The 19,596-nt window shown below is 44.7% G+C and overlaps 3 protein-coding genes across 3 annotated transcripts; 1 reads left to right on the top strand and 2 right to left on the bottom strand.

Moving 5' to 3' along the window:
- Nucleotides 1–188: 188 nt before the first annotated feature.
- On the bottom strand, nt 189–9,753 carry pgm2l1 (phosphoglucomutase 2-like 1). The gene is made up of 14 exons (XM_076138129.1): nt 8,847–9,753; nt 6,808–6,975; nt 6,587–6,693; nt 6,270–6,354; nt 5,437–5,520; nt 4,713–4,909; nt 3,974–4,163; nt 3,791–3,888; nt 3,439–3,619; nt 3,042–3,135; nt 2,735–2,864; nt 2,070–2,259; nt 1,747–1,880; nt 189–1,480 (listed from the first exon to the last, which is right to left on the bottom strand). The coding sequence occupies exons 1-14, from the start codon at nt 8,955–8,957 to the stop codon at nt 1,378–1,380; spliced, it is 1,872 nt and encodes a 623-aa protein (XP_075994244.1). The 5' UTR covers nt 8,958–9,753; the 3' UTR covers nt 189–1,377.
- A 79-nt stretch (nt 9,754–9,832) lies between these two features.
- lipt2 (lipoyl(octanoyl) transferase 2) lies at nt 9,833–12,598 on the bottom strand. The gene is made up of 5 exons (XM_076138238.1): nt 12,505–12,598; nt 11,692–11,823; nt 11,031–11,367; nt 10,715–10,841; nt 9,833–10,575 (listed from the first exon to the last, which is right to left on the bottom strand). The coding sequence occupies exons 3-5, from the start codon at nt 11,343–11,345 to the stop codon at nt 10,310–10,312; spliced, it is 708 nt and encodes a 235-aa protein (XP_075994353.1). The 5' UTR covers nt 11,346–11,367; nt 11,692–11,823; nt 12,505–12,598; the 3' UTR covers nt 9,833–10,309.
- On the top strand, nt 12,281–19,104 carry rnf169 (ring finger protein 169). The gene is made up of 6 exons (XM_076138009.1): nt 12,281–12,816; nt 14,062–14,129; nt 15,178–15,267; nt 15,372–15,472; nt 15,623–15,707; nt 16,000–19,104. Exons 1-6 carry the CDS (start codon nt 12,414–12,416, stop codon nt 17,143–17,145), a joined length of 1,893 nt encoding a protein of 630 aa, XP_075994124.1. The 5' UTR covers nt 12,281–12,413; the 3' UTR covers nt 17,146–19,104.
- Nucleotides 19,105–19,596: the final 492 nt, after the last annotated feature.

Raw genomic sequence — 19,596 nt, 5'->3', positions numbered from 1 at the left:
ATAAAGAGAGAAACACGCTCCATCTGCTGGTCTGTTTGAATGTTCTGTTCAAAAACACACCAACACTAATGATTGTGATCATCTTCCAAAATTCTGTCTGTAGGCCGCTGGCCTTGGTCTGTGAGCTGAAGTGGTGGAAACATGCACAGACTGAAAGATGACTAAAGAAGGATGCAACATGTGTTGGGTCAGACAGTAAGAAGTGATCTCATACCCTGAATGTTTTATTCCATTTGACACATTTCAGGTTCACCTGTGACTTCTGCCACTTACACGCTACCAGGTAACTAAGCTATTTTCTGGAATACAAGGATGGAATACATTTGCATTCCCACACTAATTCATAAAATAAACTTTGTAATACAGCATATAAAAAAATAAAGCTCAAATGTAATTTTATTCTGAAAGTCATTTTTCAGCTGACTCAGCCTGTAACACTGCTCCACCTTCCATTACCCGAGCATCCACGATACTATCATGGTCTATATACCAAACGCTTTGAGCAGAAGGCCCAACATACAGTATTTGAGGGTATTGACCTCAGGAAATGACACAAGTTGATGTCAAGTGTAAATGTAAAGTCTCATCATCAAAGGTCATTATCCGTACGACCTCTGATCACTAAACTGAGATATGAATGCTTTGCCTCGTCTTGTTAACCAATCACTGAGAAGCTAAACATAAAGTCACTCTTTGGTTGGACACGACCACGGGGTGCGTCCCAAACATGTCTCCCCCTTTCCTCTGCCACGATTATGAGGTTATGCTTTGAAAGTATACTTCAGGCCTTCTTCAGGAGTTTGCTGCATTGGGAGAGGACACGGTAATAAAAAAACAAAAAGAACTTCCCGAGAGGATCCAAGCATGGACCCTTCACTGAAAGGGGAGGAGTGCAGGGGCCCACTGGTGTCCAGGTCAGAGGAGTGTGGAAGCGAGGTTGGGAGGAGACATTTCTGACATGTGGGACGCACCTGTAGTCTGTGTTTAACTCAGTGCTCACTGCTGTGTGGCCATCAAGACGCTGCAAGTACACAAAAGTACTCGCGTTTAAATAACAGTTATATTTACAGCACAATATAATGTTTATATCCATTACCTATCACATTTTTTCATCCAATAAACACATTTTGGTTTAAAGTTCCTTCTTTGGTTCCAAACATTCCTCCAAACAGTTCAAAAACACAAAAAGAGAAGAGCAGCAAATCTGATTGTTTTTTTTTCTGGTGATAAAAATGAAATAATGGCTCAACTAACGAATCGATAAACTCATTGATTGGGGACTGGTTAAGTATACCGACGCCACAGAGTGAGGCAGCCAGTGACACACAGGAAGCTAGACTGAAGCGGGGCGATGATGGAACACGACATGGGCGCCAGCTACACGGAGCGGCGAACCAGATTGTTCTTCTCCGGCTCCAGGAACTCCTCCAGCAGAGCGGAGGTGACTTTCTGAAGCTCTGCCTCCAGACAGGACACGTCACTGCAACAACAACAACAAGAGGAGGGTGATGGCCTTTCATTGAGACACACACACACACACACACACACACACACACACACACACACACACACACACACACACACACACACACACACACACACACACACACACACACACACACACACACACACACACACACACACACACACACACACACACACACACACACACACACACACACACACACACACACACACACACACACACACACACACACACACACAGAGCAGGTGGTGTGTTCAGACCTTCTGCCTGGAGACGCACACAGCTCGGTGTAATATTTGATTTTGGGCTCGGTGCCGCTCTTCCTCAGGGTGGCCACCACGCTGTTCTCCAGCACGAACGTGATCATCTGACTGCTCTTCGTCACAGGGAGAACCTGAGAGCACAGGAAGTCCAGTGAGTAAAACATGAGGAGCTTATACGACTCGTCTGTTCTACATTAATGTGCAAGATTTACACAACTGCAGGTAACAAATCTACCTAGACAGAAACAATACTGATGTACTCGCTGCATTAGGTTGCCTGTTGCCAAAACAAACTATGAGGGAAGTGATGCGTCTCTTACAGATCTCAGGTCAGGCTGGCTGCTGTCGTATCCCGTGGTAACGTCTCTCACATGGAGGATGTTGTAACCGCCGCACATCTTGGGATATGAACCATCGCCGTGGTAATTTCGGATGCGGTAGAAGATTTTCTGAATGGTGGGCGGGTCGTGGCAGACGACGTAGGAAGTTTGGGAAATGTGATAGCCGTATCTGGAGGACAGGAGGCAGAGGGAACACGTGACAGTCTACATCTCTTACTGCTATAAGAGAGTGAAGGCCTTTCAGCTGTTTAGTAACAAAGTGATGAAGACGACGCCACTTTAACCTCATAGAGCCACAGAACTTCATCAAAGACCCCTGACATGTTCACTAGTGCACATAAAACCCCTGGCCTCTCCCCTAATGAGCCCAATCAGAGCAGACCTGAACTCATGCAACAATCACAGGCTGTGTGTTAGGCTTCTACTGCCATCTAGTGGATGAATGCATTTAGAGCCCTTATAGTGCGCCACAACTCAGCCTGAAGACACAGGACACATCAGAAAGTATTTCATTTACTTAATGAAAAGCTTGATTTAATGTCGTCTACCATGGTGTCACATTTCCACTTTCTAAATACAGACAGAAATTTTGAATTCCGCTCCATATCTCATTTAAAGGTTAAAGCAGACAGACGGTATCTTACATCTGGTAGATGTTGTGCAGCTGCTGGTCTAGGGTCAGATTCTTACTGAAGAGGTACGCCGCCATCTCAGCCACAACCGCTGCCGAACTGACGCCGTCCTTCTCAGGCATCATGCTGCCACACAGAAACCCTGTGGACACAAAGAAGACAAAAACTACATGAGGTTCAACTACTCCATCATCATCCTCATCACATTCACTCGGACACACTCAAACTGGGAGATGAAGAGTTGGACAAGTAAAAAAGAGCTGGACAGAACTAGGAAATGGTGGAGGGAGAAAACACAAATATAAACTGGTTTGGTTACCAATTGATTCCTCAAAGGCGAAGATAACGCTGTTTCCTGTTTTGGTGAGCTCATGCATTCGGTTTCCAATCCATTTGAACCCAGGAAGAGTTTCCTATTGGACAGAGAACCAGACAGGGTCGATGAAGAGAGGGACTTTTCCATATGAACATCTGTTTACCGGTCAATGTCCTTCATCTGAACCTTCAGTATGCATGCTCAGTGGCATGAAGTTTGTTTTCACAAACCACATTGACTTGGACAAAATTGCAAGAAGCCACAGCTGAATGTGTGTATGTATGAATGTGTGACATTTCAGGGGGGATGAATCAATTTGTTATCAGTGCAGTCATGATGTCTCTCCATGGATAAAGATGGAAACGTGTTCTGAGGTAACGGCGTGCATTGTGGGCGAGACCTCGAAGTGGAAGCCCTCGATGCGAGCGAAGGCCTGCAGGATCTTGGAGGACACGGTGGTGGCCAACATGAACACCTTCCGAGTGTCCGCAGGGTCCGGGTGCGCCTCCTTCCAGTTAAAGAACATCCACCAACCCAGCAGAGCCGCTAGCTCGTTACCTGAGAACACCTTCCAGCCGCACCTGGGGTACAACACAAGCAGCCCCGTCAGGTAAACTACACAGCAGGTACACAGCACCTTACAGAAGATACACATGGATGCCATTGTGAAATACATTCTGCATGTTAGGCATCCCTCCCTGCGCCACAAGTTTGAATTCTGACACAGTGCCTATGTGCAAATGTGGCGTTACCTGTCTGAGCGCTCAGCCACAGCCAGACGATCTGCATCAGGATCTGTTGCCAGCACAATCTGAGCATTCTCTCTCTCTGCAAGTCGAAGGGAAAGGGCCTAGAAGATACAACAAAATATATTTCAACATACAACATGTACAGAGAGGGGAGGGGCTGGCCTACAGCTGAGCTCCTCCTCATACCAGGACAGATTCTCCCTCCTCTGGGTTTGGGACTCTGACGGAGGAGAAGTAGGGGTCAGGGTCTTTCTGCTCGGGGACCGGGATGGGCGGGGCAAAGCCGAAGGTCTTGAAGGCCTGCTGTACGAATTCATTACCGACGCCGTGGAAGGACGAGTGGACAAACTTCAAGGGACAGCTTCGATTCAGATCTCTGACAGGAAAAACAACAGAGGGGAATTGTAAACATTTGGAACAAAGCATTGAAGGCTTTTAAATGGCCACACACACCCTCACTGTGTTTGATCGGTCATCTCTCGTCTCACACTGAAACCTCCACAGCTGACTGTTGACGGCAATATCGCCCAATATCCAAAGAACATTCAGAGTGCTAACAGGTTTCATCTACTCCAGATTTAGAGGATGAGATTAAGAATGCCAATTACATCACTGAAGTAAACACTGTTCTTCCTGAAAGACAATGTCTAACCAGAAGAAGAGAAAATCACTTCTAAAAGACTTTTAAAACTTGATGAGGCATACATTCATGTTTCAAACTACTGACTTGAAATAACATGACATATGTTACAGCCCCAGGAAACTATATATTTATTTATTACTGTTGCTATGGCAATAAATGACAATAAACAGTAGGGGTGGAGCTCACAGTAACAGCATGCTGGTGTTGTGGAAACTGGTCAACCTCCTGCACTGCTCCTCCTTTACCCTCTCACCTGACAGCAGAGAGGGTGAAGCTTCTTACCTGTGGAGACAGAGCGAGGCGAGTTCCTCCATGTAGCAGCTGTTGACCTTGAGCAGGGGGTCGGTCCTCAGGCTGGAGTTCTCAACCAGCTCCGCATCCCAGCAGGAAGAGCTCCAGGGCTCCAGCTGCTCTTCTATGCTCTGCAGGATCTCCTTGTCATGAGGTGAGCAGATCTGAGCCCCGTTACACCAGTATACCTAGAGAGAGAAGCAAAGCATCATGGGTAAAGGATCACAGGTGTTCTAATCTGAAGAACTACCAGTTAGTAACCACTTACGTTCAATGAAATTCTCAGTAATGACAGATTCCTACTTCATTATTAACCTGTTCATTTTTTTCTGATTATTCAATTCATTGTTCAAAATGTCAAAAAGAATGCGATGCCATTCTTTAGATCCCAGACAACAAAGAGTTTTTAAGTAGTTACTATAATTGATTATCGAACCAAATCATCACCAGCAGCCTCACCCCAGGTTTGGTTTCCTTAAAATCTAGGGTGCGTCCTATTTCTAAGACAAGTCTCCTTCTAGTCAAGAAACAGGCATGTCTGGAGGAGATTGGAGGAATGGTGCTCAACTTAATAACAAAGACATGTTAAAGGGGTACATTTTAACAGAATGTATTGGAATCAGAATCCTTTCCCAGTTCTGCTTGTGTCCTGTATGTAGCCACGGCTGTTAATAGAGTAATCATTAATCAATTAATCAGTTAATCAGCTGCTGACCTTGTAGCCGTTGTCCTCTTTGCGGTTGTGCGATGCTGTGATCATCACTCCTGCTGCTGCACCGAGGGTCTTGATGGCGTACGGCTGAAAAACAACGTTTAACCTGAGGTGTGAACTGACGCACACGTGCACATTAATGAGTTTCAAGAAATACAGAGATAATTGAGTACTTTAATGTCACAAATGACAATAAGTAGGACTATATCAGCAAACCTATGGACTAATCATCAGCTCAGATCAATCAGTACTGGGGGGCTGTACGGTGAAGGAAGCCTAACAGACCTCAGCCTTGTTTGCGTGAGCTGGCTTGATAAAATTGAAACCATGCAATCAGGCTTAGTCGGTATTATCACAACACTGCTAATCTTTGTTTATGCTGCCTTGTTAATGAAGAGACTTGCATGCCCTCATAAAAGGGGGGCGTGTCTGCAAACACGAGTGTCTGGGAACGGTCACATGCAGATACATGATTCACGTCAGAGGAGCTTGTCAGCGTGAGTGTATGTTTCTATGCTATTTGACTTCATCTGCAAAATAAAAGTTAGTAGAGGCCGGGCTTTAAATTCCAGTGCGACTAAGCTCCGACAAATTCTGCTCTGACGCGCAATTGCAATGGAGCACAGGTTACCATGGCGACAGAGTGCGATCAGAAGCGAGTCAGCTTTGTGACATCGAAAAATCTGACTTGTGCCTCAAACATAGCTGCCTAGCATCTTAATCCTGCGTAGTACAGGCCTCTGGTGTTCACTGTAAGCTTGCAGATGTGTAAACAAATCGGTTATCAGTTACCAAAACGCACAGAATACAGTCGACAATCCATTTGTGTTGCTTACCACGTATGGTGTGGGGACAAAGGAGGAGAAGAGGTGGACATGAACGTCTCTGCTGAGCATCACAGCAGCTGTCAGTTTGGCCAGACTGGAACCAAAACAACACAGTGAAGTGAGACATCGTGCTCAGAATGTTACTTACTAATCAATGAATTGCTGTTGAGAATCTAAGTGATTGTAAGTGGGTCATGACGTAGGTTGTGTATGTTTTTGTATATTACTTTCACTACTCATCTCTGCTCACACACACACACAAACGCTTGCATTAGAAATGTGAGCTAGAGCTACGGTGCTGCTATTAAGTAGGATTCTGCTGTTACCGCTGGCTGCTGCAGCCGCTCTCCTCTTGTCCTCTGGTGTCAAAACCAACAACCACTCCTCTACTGGTGAAATCTGGGAAATGCCTGAACAGGTACGCACACAAACCCTGCAGAGAGGAAAATACGTGTTGGTCTGACCCGTGTAGTTCATCCATGCTGCACTTGTGTTTTGTCTCATTCTGCATATGTAGCTGATGTGTTTGCTGTGTTGTTGCTCTGACCTGTGTTGACTGGATCACAGTGAGGTCGTTGATACGGGAGAATCCAGCTCCCATCGGCGCCCTGAGTCCTGCCGTGCCAAAGCTCATCCTGGAGCAGAGCCTGGTTTTTAGCTCGTCCAGGTGACCAGCCACCACCAGGGCCTGCACCTGAGCCCTGGTCTGCCCATTCTACACAAACAAACACACACAACCAAGATCAACTCTGTACCAACACACAAACATGCAATAAACACACTGCGTAAGTGTAGTAAGAACAAAACACAACAAAGAGTGTAAAAATCTGCTTAACCAACATCTCCACAGTCATAATACTCTGATCAATATGGGGACCCCTAAAGTTCTGTCAAGCCATGTGGATGGAACAAGAAGCAAGCAAAGAGATACTTGTCTATGTTTATCTCCACATGTGAATCTGATGCTGACATTTACACTGGGGTTCAGCCACATTAATGGAATCTGTGACCTTTACAGACCTGGGAGCACAAGGAGGAGGGTCTACTAAATTCACCCAGCACACACACATATAAAAAACATGTTTGCACTTGTCGATGGTAACAGCAAATTATTGCCTTGTTATTTGACAAATTGGAGGATTCAACAGCACATTCATGGGCCAAGAGTATGTGGACAGCCAAGAATTACCTCCAAAACATCATTCCAAGCATTTTCAGCATCTTTCAGATTTTTCTCAACATATTTATTAAGCCTGTGAACCTCTTTGCTTTGGTCTGAGTAGTTGTGTAGCCTGTGGGTGTGGACATGAAGCTGAACCCTCTGCTCTGCTGGTGGCAGCATGAGAGCTGCTGGATAAACACGACAGCAGCGTGAAGGTGCCGTCATTGAACCGTTCACATGCCTGATGCTCCTAACGAACGACGTGAGGAAAAGTGTTGAGTCATGCTGCATATTAATCACGAGTGAACCCACAAAGATGCATCCAGCAGAGTCAGAGAGCTGCTTGGCGTGTGTGTGTGAGCTAGTGATGGGTCATGCGCACAAGCATCGGCTCTGGGAGCCGGCTCTTTGTAGTGAATCAGAAGAGCCGGCTCGCAATCGAGTGAGAGCCGGCTCCAAGTTTTTTTCCATTCGCTGCTTAGGTTTCACTTTCAGTGCTCAGTCCCAGCTCTGGTTTTTGTTATTATTGGCCCAAAACAGGGCAGACTGGACAAAACAGGGCAGATACTCACGGAGAGGCGAAATCGTATCAGCCCATCCAAGCTGAGGCATCTGATCTTCCTGAATGCCAACCTGCCCTGAGGACTAATGCTGTTTGCTGGAGTTTGGTTCTGGTTTTGGTTCTGTTCTGTGGATTTGTTAGAAATCTTTCGTTCATTTGTCCAATACAAAAGTTTAATTGAGGACATTATTAATGTTAGCTTGAGTTTGGTTCTGTGGATTTGTTTGAAGTTTATTGTTAAATAATAAATTAAATGCACAGAATTAGGCAATTATAAGGTCTCTCATAAAAACACTGAAAGCAAAAGGCTTTTCAACACATAAACATTGATCTTTTTGCAAAGTTAAGGTAAGCTATAGGCTACAAAAGATCCTAAATAAAGAGCCGATCGGGAGTCGAAAGAGCCGGCTCTTCTTTGGGAGCCGAGTCAAAAGAGCCGGCTCTCGGAAAAGAGCCGAACTTCCCATCACTAGTGTGAGCAGGACACACACAGAACCCGCGCGAGGTGCCAGGCCGAGGTCAGCCACAACGCAGGTCTCCAGTAAAAACATGTCATGTTTCGGTTTTACTGCTTCAATTTAAATTTGGTCCAAAATGGTGCATTCTGCGTGCGTAGTTTCAACATAGAAGCCCACACTAAAATGACATTTATTATTATTCATCTACGGCGCGTGCTCATCTTGTCTAAATAAGCATCACTCAACACTTTTCTCTCATTTTTACAGACGTTTTACGGATATCACCACAATAAAATACCTCATGGTAAGATTCCAATAAGTTTGTTTGTTCTCTTAACATCACTGTTAAGTTAGGTTATCCTCTCCTGCTCGCTGTTTTGAAGACCATTGACGGACACACTCACCTGGTCCCATGATAACCACTGACGCACCGCCTTATCCAGCTGCGGCTCACCGGTACTTTGGCACGGCAGGTTGGCGTTCAAGTCCCCGTTGACGCCGTTATTGTCCCCCATCCTAACGGGGCCGGCTAGCTAACACTTCTCCTCGGTGAAACACAAACAGGCCATCTGCGTACCCACCGCTAGCTCACGGACCAGGAGCGGAGACCTTGTTATTTTTGGCTAAAATGTTCCGATTTTAGTTGTAGGTGCTCAGACGCGACTCCAAAAACTCCCAGGCATCTTTCCTGCGTGTCCACCTGCAGAAGTGAGCTCGTCGCAGGTTCCACGCGACGCTTCAGGTTAGCCAACACACGTTAGCCAATGCTAAGCGACATACAACAGATGGACACCGGCGAGTCCAGACACGAATGTAAAACTTCAGCACGAGTTGTTATAGACACCGGACTCCCCAAAAACATAACTCAAGAGCCAACACAATTTCCGGCCTTTTTCAACACAAAGGTCTTCTCTTTTCTTCAAAATAAAGGTCTTCCCTCTAAACACAACACACTTTTTTTCTCTCTTCTCTCCTATTTACCACAGCCTATGATTCGATTTGCAGTAGCCTACATTGCTGTTTGATATCATCCTGTAAAAAACTGTTACCCTATGAGATCATCGCCTCAACATCACTGATGTCATCCTGAACTCCGCGCCCACACTACTGTGCCATGTTCTCACAACTTCCAGCGGCCGGGGCTTCCGGCTGTTTCAATTTAAATCTACTTGAACCTCATATTGCCTACTTTACTTCAGGGTCTACGTATTAAGTTTTAACAACAACAATAGTAATAATAATACAACCTTCCTTCTCTCTCTCTCTCTCTCCCTTTCCCTCTCTTTCTGTATAAAACATGATCTCCAAAATATCCTATTATTGAATTTGCAATGTCATGTAAAATGTTTGCTTTAATAAAAAAAACCTTCACATACTAAAAAAAAAGCAATTTAGGTATTAAAATAATATAATTAATACAACTAGTAATGCGAAGAGGCGACACAGCTGTCATTTCTGTGTGATACACAGACAGTTTTCAGTTTAAAGAAGTAAAACAATAACAATAAAAAATAATGTCTGTCTTCTATACACACAATTACGGGCTTCATAAAGGGGGTTGCTGTGAAGTAAACAGGAGTCAGCAAAGAACGTCCAGTTTTCAAAATAAGTACTTGACGTAGACCAGATTCATGCCTCTCCAAAAACAAAACCAAGATGAATCTGCAATCTGTTTTTTTTTTTAATTTGAAATTATTTTGAAAATTCAAGGAGGACTCCACTGCAAGTTTGGCAAAATCCCCCAGCAGTAGTGTGGAGTTTGGAGTTTGTAGCACCTGGAAGCTGAGACATTGTTTAAAAGAAAATAATCTATGTCATGTTTAATTGTAAATTAAATGCTTTGTAAAGTCAATGGTTTGAATAGCCATTATTCTCTAAATTGATGTTTGAGCTGCGTCCTGTCCTGTCCAGGAGTCTCAGGGTCTGTCAGCTCACAGTTGAAGTGATGTCTGAATGCTTCCAGCAGGTGAGGGACAGTTTCCTCCGTGCTCACGTCCCTCTGCAGCTCGGCACTAAGCGACGTCACACCTTTTCCTTCTATGCCGCAGGGTACAATGTGGTTGAACCAGGACAGGTCTGTGTTACAGTTCAGAGCTAAACCATGAGATGTGACATAACGGCCACAGTGGATCCCTGAAAAATAAAACATAGAGTAAGTCCACAGAGGACGAAGAAGAAAAAGAGGACAAAGAAGGAGAATGTGTTCTAAATACTCTGAAAGAGATCAATCAAGTTAAATTGACAGAGAAATATTAAAGTTGTGTTGTCATACCAATAGCACAGATCTTGTTGTCTCCTACCCAAACTCCAGTGTGAGGGGACGTAGCTGCTTTGATCCCAAATCTGCTGCAGACCGACATGATGGTCTTCTCCAGCTGACAGACATACCAGCGCACACTCTGAGGGAACAGAGGACAACACTGTAATACAGCAGACCAGATCAAAGCATTATCCTGTTCAGATCAGACACATCAAACACATTTATAGCCTGTAAGCACATAGAATAACCAGGTGCTCTTTTGAAGATCAGTAAACAAGGAGAATGACTGGGATGGATCACATTTTGGCCAGCTGAGTTCAGTTCAGACCTTTTTGAAGCTGCCCAGGTGCAAGATGGGGTAGCAGACGAGCTGTCCTGGGCCATGGAAGGTAATGAGCCCCCCTCTGTTGGTCCGGTGGACTTCAGCTCCCATTAGGGTGAGCCCATCCAGCAGGTGAGGGGGATAAGGTTTCTGACGGATTCCCGTTGTGTAGACCGGTGAGTGCTCACATAGCAGCAGTGCGTGAGCTGGTCCTTCGTCTGCCCGGTGGCGGCTCACATGGTCCTGCTGCAGCCTCAGACCCTCCTGGTACGATACCAGACCCAGGCGCAACACCTGGACTACCGGCCTGCTGCCCTGCATTCCAGAATAGGACTGAACCAGTCTATAAAAAACAACACTTATTAACTGCATATATCATGTGTATATCTCACTCTGAGATATTGAACATTAAATTCCTGGCTCAGGAATCCCAGTGACTACACATTCAAGCTTGTGAAAACCTTTACATTTGTGGTAAAACCTCTAAATAAAAAATTATAGCACAATCAGGTAATAATAGCTGTAAAAACAAAAAAATGTAGTTGTATAACTTTGTGTGGAAAAACACAGTCAATATCTTCACAGCTATACCAGAAACTTTTTCGAACCTTGAAAATGCATTGCCATTTAAGATATTTAGACACAACCTGGAATTAGGGTTTTCTACCTGATTATCTGCAACTTTCACCTCTGGCTCGTTACACAGTGCGCAGCCATTGTTGTTGATGTTCTGTTCTTCTTCGACTTCGTCTTTTGCTTCCGCTTCCGGTTCCAGTACTTCTCTGGCGCCAGAGATTGTCTTGGTGGTTAAAAGGGAAACAAAACGATTTTCCAAAATGTTGTAATTGATATATTTCGAGGTTAAAATGGTTAAATGAAAAGATTGTTTGTTAGACTGTTTGTAAATAACATGTGGAAAAAGCTTTTGAAACCTCCTTCCTTATCTTATTTCATTTATACCTGTTTGGTTTGCATACTTTCAATACTTTTCATTTTAAAAATTGTATATTTCTCAGATTTGCTATATCAGTCTTCAACCTCAAATCTTACATTTACATTTTTTTTATTTAGCTCCGAACGGCTAAGTTTCCCACGAATATTATGAAGGATATACTGCTATTTCCGGTCTGTTTTTTCTCTTACCTTCAAATGAACACACACGTACAAACAAAACTTCCGCCAAATTAATACAAAATAAAAGCCCTTCGACGATTCAAAATACGGAAATAAGGAAACGAAACGTGAGAATTTACAAATGACAGAAGGTTAGGTTTATATCTCACTGGATATTTGTACTCCTTTCACATAGCATTCCTAATGTTACGCCCATGTGGAGATGTGTAATTAACACATCAAACCTTTTTATTGAGAAATATGTTTTAAATACAAATGAAGCGGAGGAGCCGGTATGGTTGGCGGGCTACACGCGCAGCGGGGCGGGGTTTGTTTGCAGAGCGGAGCGGAGAGAGAAGACGCTCACCAGGGAAGATGGCGACCGTGGGGTCCGCCGAGCGGTCTGGTAGAGTGTTCAGCGCCGCCGCCGAAAGCTCCGCGTCCCGTTCCGGGTCAGGAGCCGCCATAGGCACTAGGGCCAAGACTAGGTCCAACCAATCCCAGGAGGACGAGCCGAAGAAGAGGTGCTCGTTGTGCGCGGAGGCAGAGCCCGGCAGCCCGCCCCGCGGACACCCGGCCTGTCCACTGTGCCTGGCCCGGGAGGAGCGGGTCTGGAGGCGGACTGACACCGAGAAGAGCAACAGCAGGCCGGGGAGGAGAGACTACGACAAGCGGAGAGGTGAGTGTGTTTAACGGGGTGGAGCTGCCGGGGTGGGGGCGCAAACGTTCTGCTGTGTGAGCGCTGTCTGGATTTATTGCTAGTTGAATAAACAAAAAGTACATGTAAACATGTCATAATGTTTTTAATAAGTGTGTATAAGTTGTGTTTTGCGGCCCGAGGAGTTTAGTGATCCACATGAAGGACAATAACAGACGTGTGTTCTTCTCTCGCATATGGACAGTTTAATTTTGTGTTGTTGTTATTCTCAATCAGTTATGCAGCAAAATAACGATGAAAGTAGAAATAACTGCCGCAGAAATCGAGTTTTTCCAGTATAAGAGAACTTAAGAGACACTGAAGTCGCGTCACTGTGATTTAAAAGTATAAGCTCAGACTCCTAAAATGTGTGTGTAAATGGGTTTGTTGGGGTGATTTTGATCGGACTGAGGTTCACCTTTAGGACTTGCCCAGACTTGTACAGCGAGCTGTAGGTGGAGCTGCTCCATAGAAAGATCACTTCAGTACACAACATCTATACATCTAGATTTTCACACGGTTGATAAATGAGAAATATTGAATATAACTCAGAGGTGTTGTTCGATTTTATTTTCCAAAATATTGTATTCAAACTCCACATACCTCCATCAGTCCTGCTGGAGATACTTTTTTCCAAATGTTTGGATCAAATCAGGTGTCAAGGTTTTCTCTGAGCTGTTTCTAGGTTTAAGTTGCTGTGGAGATTTATTTCAGATTACATATTCACACATCATTTTGGACTATCAGCCTCAACACACTTGTGTAATGAGACCCTTGTGCTTACTTTATTATTGGTTTTGGCTCACAATTTATCAATCAGTCCATGTAACTGCAATATCCAGGAACAGATCACAATTGATTACATTGTAGTTAAACTGTGTGTTTATGTTCATGTTTATTTTTGTTTATCTGAAAATTAGGCATTTTGTTTTAGTGGTTTCAATATAAAACCACACACCACAGAAGTAATACGCACCCTTAAAGTACGACAGCCCTCGCTCACTTCCTCGTGTATGGAATTCCCTTTTTTGTGAAATCGTGATAACATGCAAAATCTTATTTTGTTACATAGTGAAATAGTTAATTTGACCCACTGCACCTCTCTGCCGCTCATCTACTTCATGTTATTTTCAGGTGTTTTTTCACTGTGGTGTGTCTTGTTTTTCCTATATTTGAGCTGTTATGAATTACAGTGCTGGATGTGTTTTCTGTTTAAATTCTCCTCAGAGCTGTTCGTCTCTCCTGCTCTCATCCCAAAATGTGGAGACGTTTTGACATCGTCGGGGAAAACCAAGGTCAGACATATTTCTGTTAAATACATAACAAAGAAAAGCTCTTCTTTTTCCTACTGTCATTTCGGAGCGTGTGAGTGTATGTGAGTGTATGTGAGTGTATGTACATAAACACAACAAGCCTCTGAACTGGCCAGAAACATTGTTCAGACATCTGGCATTTGCATAGAGATTCTATATTATTTGCACTACTATTAATTATAGTATTGGGAGATATGAATGGAAGCCTTCTAGATGATGCCACAGTTGTTAATGACATCATTCATGACGTGACAGGCATTGACGAGACACGCACAACTCTGAGAACACACTGGAGAATATCTAAAGTGAAAAAGAAGCCCCGTTCTTTAGAATATAAACTATTTGCATCATGCAAAAGAAGAAGCGACCGTTACTGTCAGAGATCGGCTCGAGCAAACAGATCTCCACGAATATCCGGGGCAGGGTGTTTTACGGAAATTTCGGCCATACCTACAATCGCCTCCGACGACATCACTGACGGCAAGAAGCTGCACCCACACGATGAGCTTCCCTTCGCCTTTTGTCAGGCTGCAGTTCCCTGTCAGGCTGGCTTTAGCAGTAACCATCACAAAGGTCAGGGGTCAAGAGAATGACTGAGTTGGCATTTACCAATCTTCAGCCTTCTCAAGGTGAAAGCGAGACAGCGGAGCGTTTTCATCGAAGGTGATGAGAAAAGCACATCAACAATTCACTGTACTGAGTTGTCATCATCAAGGGAACTCATTTAAACTTGATGATGATGCAGAGAATACCTTAAGGATCCTTGCTTTTATATACTTTGGCTTCCTGGAAGTGTTATAACAGTCACTTGACACGTCCTAGAACATAATACAGTCCATGCAGAGGTCCAGATTGTTAACGATCCAGGAATATGTGCTTATGGTATAGTTCTTAAATCCTGTAGACATCTGTTGTGAAGGTTTGAATATCCATGGACAAGCTCACGGACTGTAACCCCCCAATGTGTCTGTTACTGTACCTCCATTCAAATGAGTTCTGGTGGCTGATTCTGATTGTTCTGGTTCTGCAGCTGATGACTGAGGAGCGAGACGAGTCCAGGAGGAGAGGCATCGCGTCCTGTAAGGAGGAGTGTGGGTCACTGCGACGGGATGAAGATCCTGTAAGTCAGATGATAGCCTCTCATTTTAAAGGGTCGAGCCAAACTGCTTCATGTCAGATTGAAAGAAGGTGAGCATCTGGACTGACGCTGTCATCTCTCCTCAGAGGGTTCTGTCTGACTCGGAGAACGAGGAGCCTCTCGCAAGGAGGACGAGGAACGTCTCAGCCTTCATCAAGAAAACCAAAACTATGTCGGCCTTCACAGGGTCAGTAGCCTCAGCGAAACGTTCACAGCATTATTTGTACATTTAGTCGTACCGTGTGATGACATTTGGTGTAGCCTGAACTAGTTTGCCCTAGTTTGGTTCTCAACCTTTTTCTTCCATCATGAGCTTCATCTTCTTTTGCATCTTCAGTTGTGCTCAGAGGAGTCGGAGCTGCACGGTGGAGGACAGGGGGAGGAAGCTGAAAGTGGTGGCCCAGCCGGCTGTGAGGGACACGGTAATACACCCGACAACTCACACTGTTAAGAAAACTCCTGGGAAACCTTGTGATAGTTCTGTAAATGTTTTAGGATCTAACCAAATCTGTGCAGTCTCAATCACACAATCTCTTGTTTTTGGTTTGGACTCATCCATCTCTTCTTGGTCTGGAGGTCTGATGTGTAAACTATTTGAATGACACAAGCATGCGTCATGATGATGTCAAAGGTTTACAACTTTACGACTTTGATTTATTTTGACCAATTTAGCGGCACTTTTCTGAAGGATCTCCTTTCTTTCTTGTCTGTCAGGTTGGCATCAGTCACAGCTACACGGCAGGAATCCTTCTCTCATCTGAAAACAGCCGCTCCATCTCGGTGCCCATTGCCATGCCTGACCGAAAGCTCGTCTGGTGTCCGGTGGTCTCGTCTTTAGCCACACCTCTAGGCCTCCCTCAGTCCAGATCGGAGCGTTCCATCAGCCCAGAGAGCAACGACAGCATCTCGGAGGAGCTCAACCACTTCAAGCCCATCGTGTGCTCGCCCTGCACGCCCCCCAAACGGTTGCCCGACGGCCGGCTGGTGGAGCCCACCATTGTGAAGTCCACGCCGCGTAATCTCACCCGCGGCCTGCAGAGGGCCACCAGCTATGAGGCCAGCCCAGCTGTCCTGCAGAAGTGGAGGCAGATCGAGCTGGACCGCCAGAGCCTCAAGGTGAACTCCAAGGCCACGCTGACGAGCCCCATCAATGAGCCCCAGGCCAAAACAAGCGTGGTGGGCGACAGGGGGCGCAAGAATCATTCACCAGCAGGAAGGGATGGTGACCGAGTGTTCCCTCTCAATAAAAGGAAGTTGGTGTTTGAACAGCCAGCTGCAGACATGGACAGCTTTCAGAAACAGTCTGTTAAAATCCGTGTCCCTGCAATACGCTACAGCAGCGAGACTTCTTTTAGAGGAAGCTCAGCTTCTGAGCTGACGGTTGTAGCTCCTGAATCATGTAGTGGAGCTTTGTTTAGTAACAAACAATCGTTCTCCCCGTACACAAGGAACTCTGGTTTCCAGTCTTGTAAATTAGCATCAAAGGACTTGCAAAGTCCAAGGAAAGAGTCCAACAGTAGCAGCCAGAACCAGTCTACCTCAAGAAGAGGCAAGAAAAGGAGTCACAAGACCAAACACCTGAACCTGGAGGACTTGGAGTCAGACCGGAAGAGGTCCAGGCCTGTCAGCCAGGAGACCATGGACATGGATGAGCTCTATATTCGCCAGATCCAGGTCCAACAGCAGGAGAGGCAGGACCGAGCACTGGCCCTGCAGCTCCAGAGACAGTTTGACCTGGAAAACCAAACCGCCAACAGGAGACGAACCCCTGACAAGTACTTCCTGAGGTCCTGGATGTCCAACCAGAACCGGAGGAGGTATGGCCTGCGAAGATCTCGAAGAATCTCCAAAAAGCATTAGCAAGGAGGCTGGGTGTTGCTCCAATTGTTCAGGACCAGATGCAAGTCCAGTACCTAAGTTGTATACTGCTTTTTTTTAGATGAAAAAATCTAGGATTTCTCCTTTAAGGGTTTGTACAGCCAGGACTGATCACCAGTATAAAGACACCGCGATTGGCTCGTCCAATACTCATCCTGTTCTGTAACATTTTTACTGAAAGCTCTTGCATAAGCCAAACCTTTACTTCTTGTCTCATAGCCATGCTTTTGGACTCAATACTATATAAATGCATTCCTCAGCACTAGAACGTATTTAAAAGAGGATCCATTTGGTGACCTGCCTGTCCTTAACTAGTGGAAGTTCCAGCCAACTGGACTGGGTTCATTCTTTTGCCGGTCAAGTAAGTTCCTCACTGAGGAAGCTGCTTGGATAAATGACGGTTATCGACTTCTGTTCACATCGCTGCATGTCTGAATAATCACAGAGGACCTTTTCTTTACGTCTGTCGACAGCACAATAGTAAAACACGGCTGATCCTGACACGCCGAGGACAAACCAAACTCTGATACCAAAAGGACTTCTTTCTGTCAGCTCAAATTCTGCTGGCTTGTAGTCCGTTAACGTCCAGTGTCAGCGCTTCCTCCGCAGAAGCAGATGCTTCCAACGGTCTGAGGCTCAATCCCCATCTCTCTCACTCTCACTCTCTCTCTCACATTCTCTCACACACTCTTTCTCACCCTCATCCCATCTCCACCTGAATATTAAGGTCCGTCTCAGTAACCCGGGCAGTCAAATGTCGAGGAGGTTAAAGTGCAATCACTGGACTGAAGTATTTACTGTAGGTTGAAGACGACCTCCGCCCTCTCCTTAAGTGAGCGTTTGTGCCATTATCACCATTTATGATGAATGGCATTGAGATGTTAAATGCACCCCCAACCCCTCCCCTCTGTGTCGCCACCTTCCACTGTGTGCGTTTAAACGGTGACGTGGGACAGGCCGGGTCAGATGTAGCACTCTGCGTCTCACACAGCTCCTCTGTGGTTAATAGGAGCTACACAGCCAACGTAAACTGTCCTACTGATCAATCAGTAATGAAGGCTGTCTGATGTTTTCAATTAGAGAAAGAACATCACAGAGAAACTCACACGAGACGCTTTGTAAAGACCTTTAGTTAGACGCCGGTGAGAGGAAGCCCGCTTCATTCCAGCACATTGTATTACTGAAGCATTCTGGTCGGTACGGTTGAAGGGGTGAAGTTGGATACCCAGCCCTCAGGAGGAGTCGTCCGGTGACGTCATCGGCCATGGCGGCAGGATGAGCAAAGACTGGCAGGGAAAACTTTTCTGACATATGCAAAGTGCAGAGAGAGAGACACCACAAGACAATGAACAACCTTTTTTTTGCAGATCAGATAAGAATGCAAGCATAATAATTGTTTGTATTTTTCATTCTTTGGCCTGGAAGTCTAAAATCACATAATCGCTGTTTGATCATGTTTATGTTTGCTGAGCAGCTGAAGCATCACAATCTCCTATATGGGTTTTTCTCTTTTTTTTATTGAAATCTTAGCTTTATCTCTCTGGAGTCTGAAGTTATTTTGATCATTTTACTTTTCATTGAATTTAAGTTTAATTTTTAAGGTGAACTGCTGCAAATCGTATAAAAGAAATCCTTTACTAGACAGGTAATCAGGTTCTGTAAAAAATATCTGACTAAAGTGAACAGCAATAAAGAAGAATAAATATAAAATATTCATAATGATGTAGCCTGACATACTGTGAAAACTATCAACTTTGTATCAGCTATTTAAATCAGATATCCGATTGTCGTCTTCTCCAATGAACTTAAATGCCCCAAATATTTCCGGCTGCATCACGTTCATCAGGGCCGCGCCTAAATCACATTTTACACATTTTCATATTTTGAGTTTTAAATTAATCAGAATATGTTCTGAATAAAAATGAGTTTGAATCATGTTAATGCTTGATTGTATGATTATATGAAGTGTTGATGGTAAATATTTGACCTTGATATTTTGTTTCTTGTTGGTTGATAAGATGAATATATGAATGAATTGCTTTAACAGAAATACTGCAGCTTTGACCTCATCCCTCCATCAAGGCTCAACAAAGCTTTAAAACTTTGAATAGAGAATGTGTAGAAATGTTGAATGTGCCTCCAGATCCACATAGAAAAATGGTCAGATTGGAGAACATCAGGTGGCGTTCAGGTACGACCGACTGGCATGGGGCACAACCAGAACATGCTGGGGGAATGATGTGTCTCATTTGGCCTGGAAATGTCTTGGGAGTAGTGAGAGCCAGAACAGAAGCCAGGGACATCTGGACACAGCTAAGCAGTAAAGTACACAAGTAATGTGAAATATTTGTGCTGTTTCGCAGCTAAAAGCAGAGCAAAGTAACAAAACAATGATTCCAGAAATTCACGGGAGCTGAAAACGAAATAGATTCT

The sequence above is a fragment of the Genypterus blacodes genome, unplaced genomic scaffold (genome assembly GCF_046128005.1).
Source record: "Genypterus blacodes isolate CSIRO-AG114 ecotype Tasmania unplaced genomic scaffold, CSIRO-AGI_Gbla_v1 ptg000003l_1, whole genome shotgun sequence".
Classification (NCBI taxonomy): Eukaryota; Metazoa; Chordata; class Actinopteri; order Ophidiiformes; family Ophidiidae; genus Genypterus; species Genypterus blacodes.
This window is presented reverse-complemented; position numbering and strand designations above follow the sequence as displayed.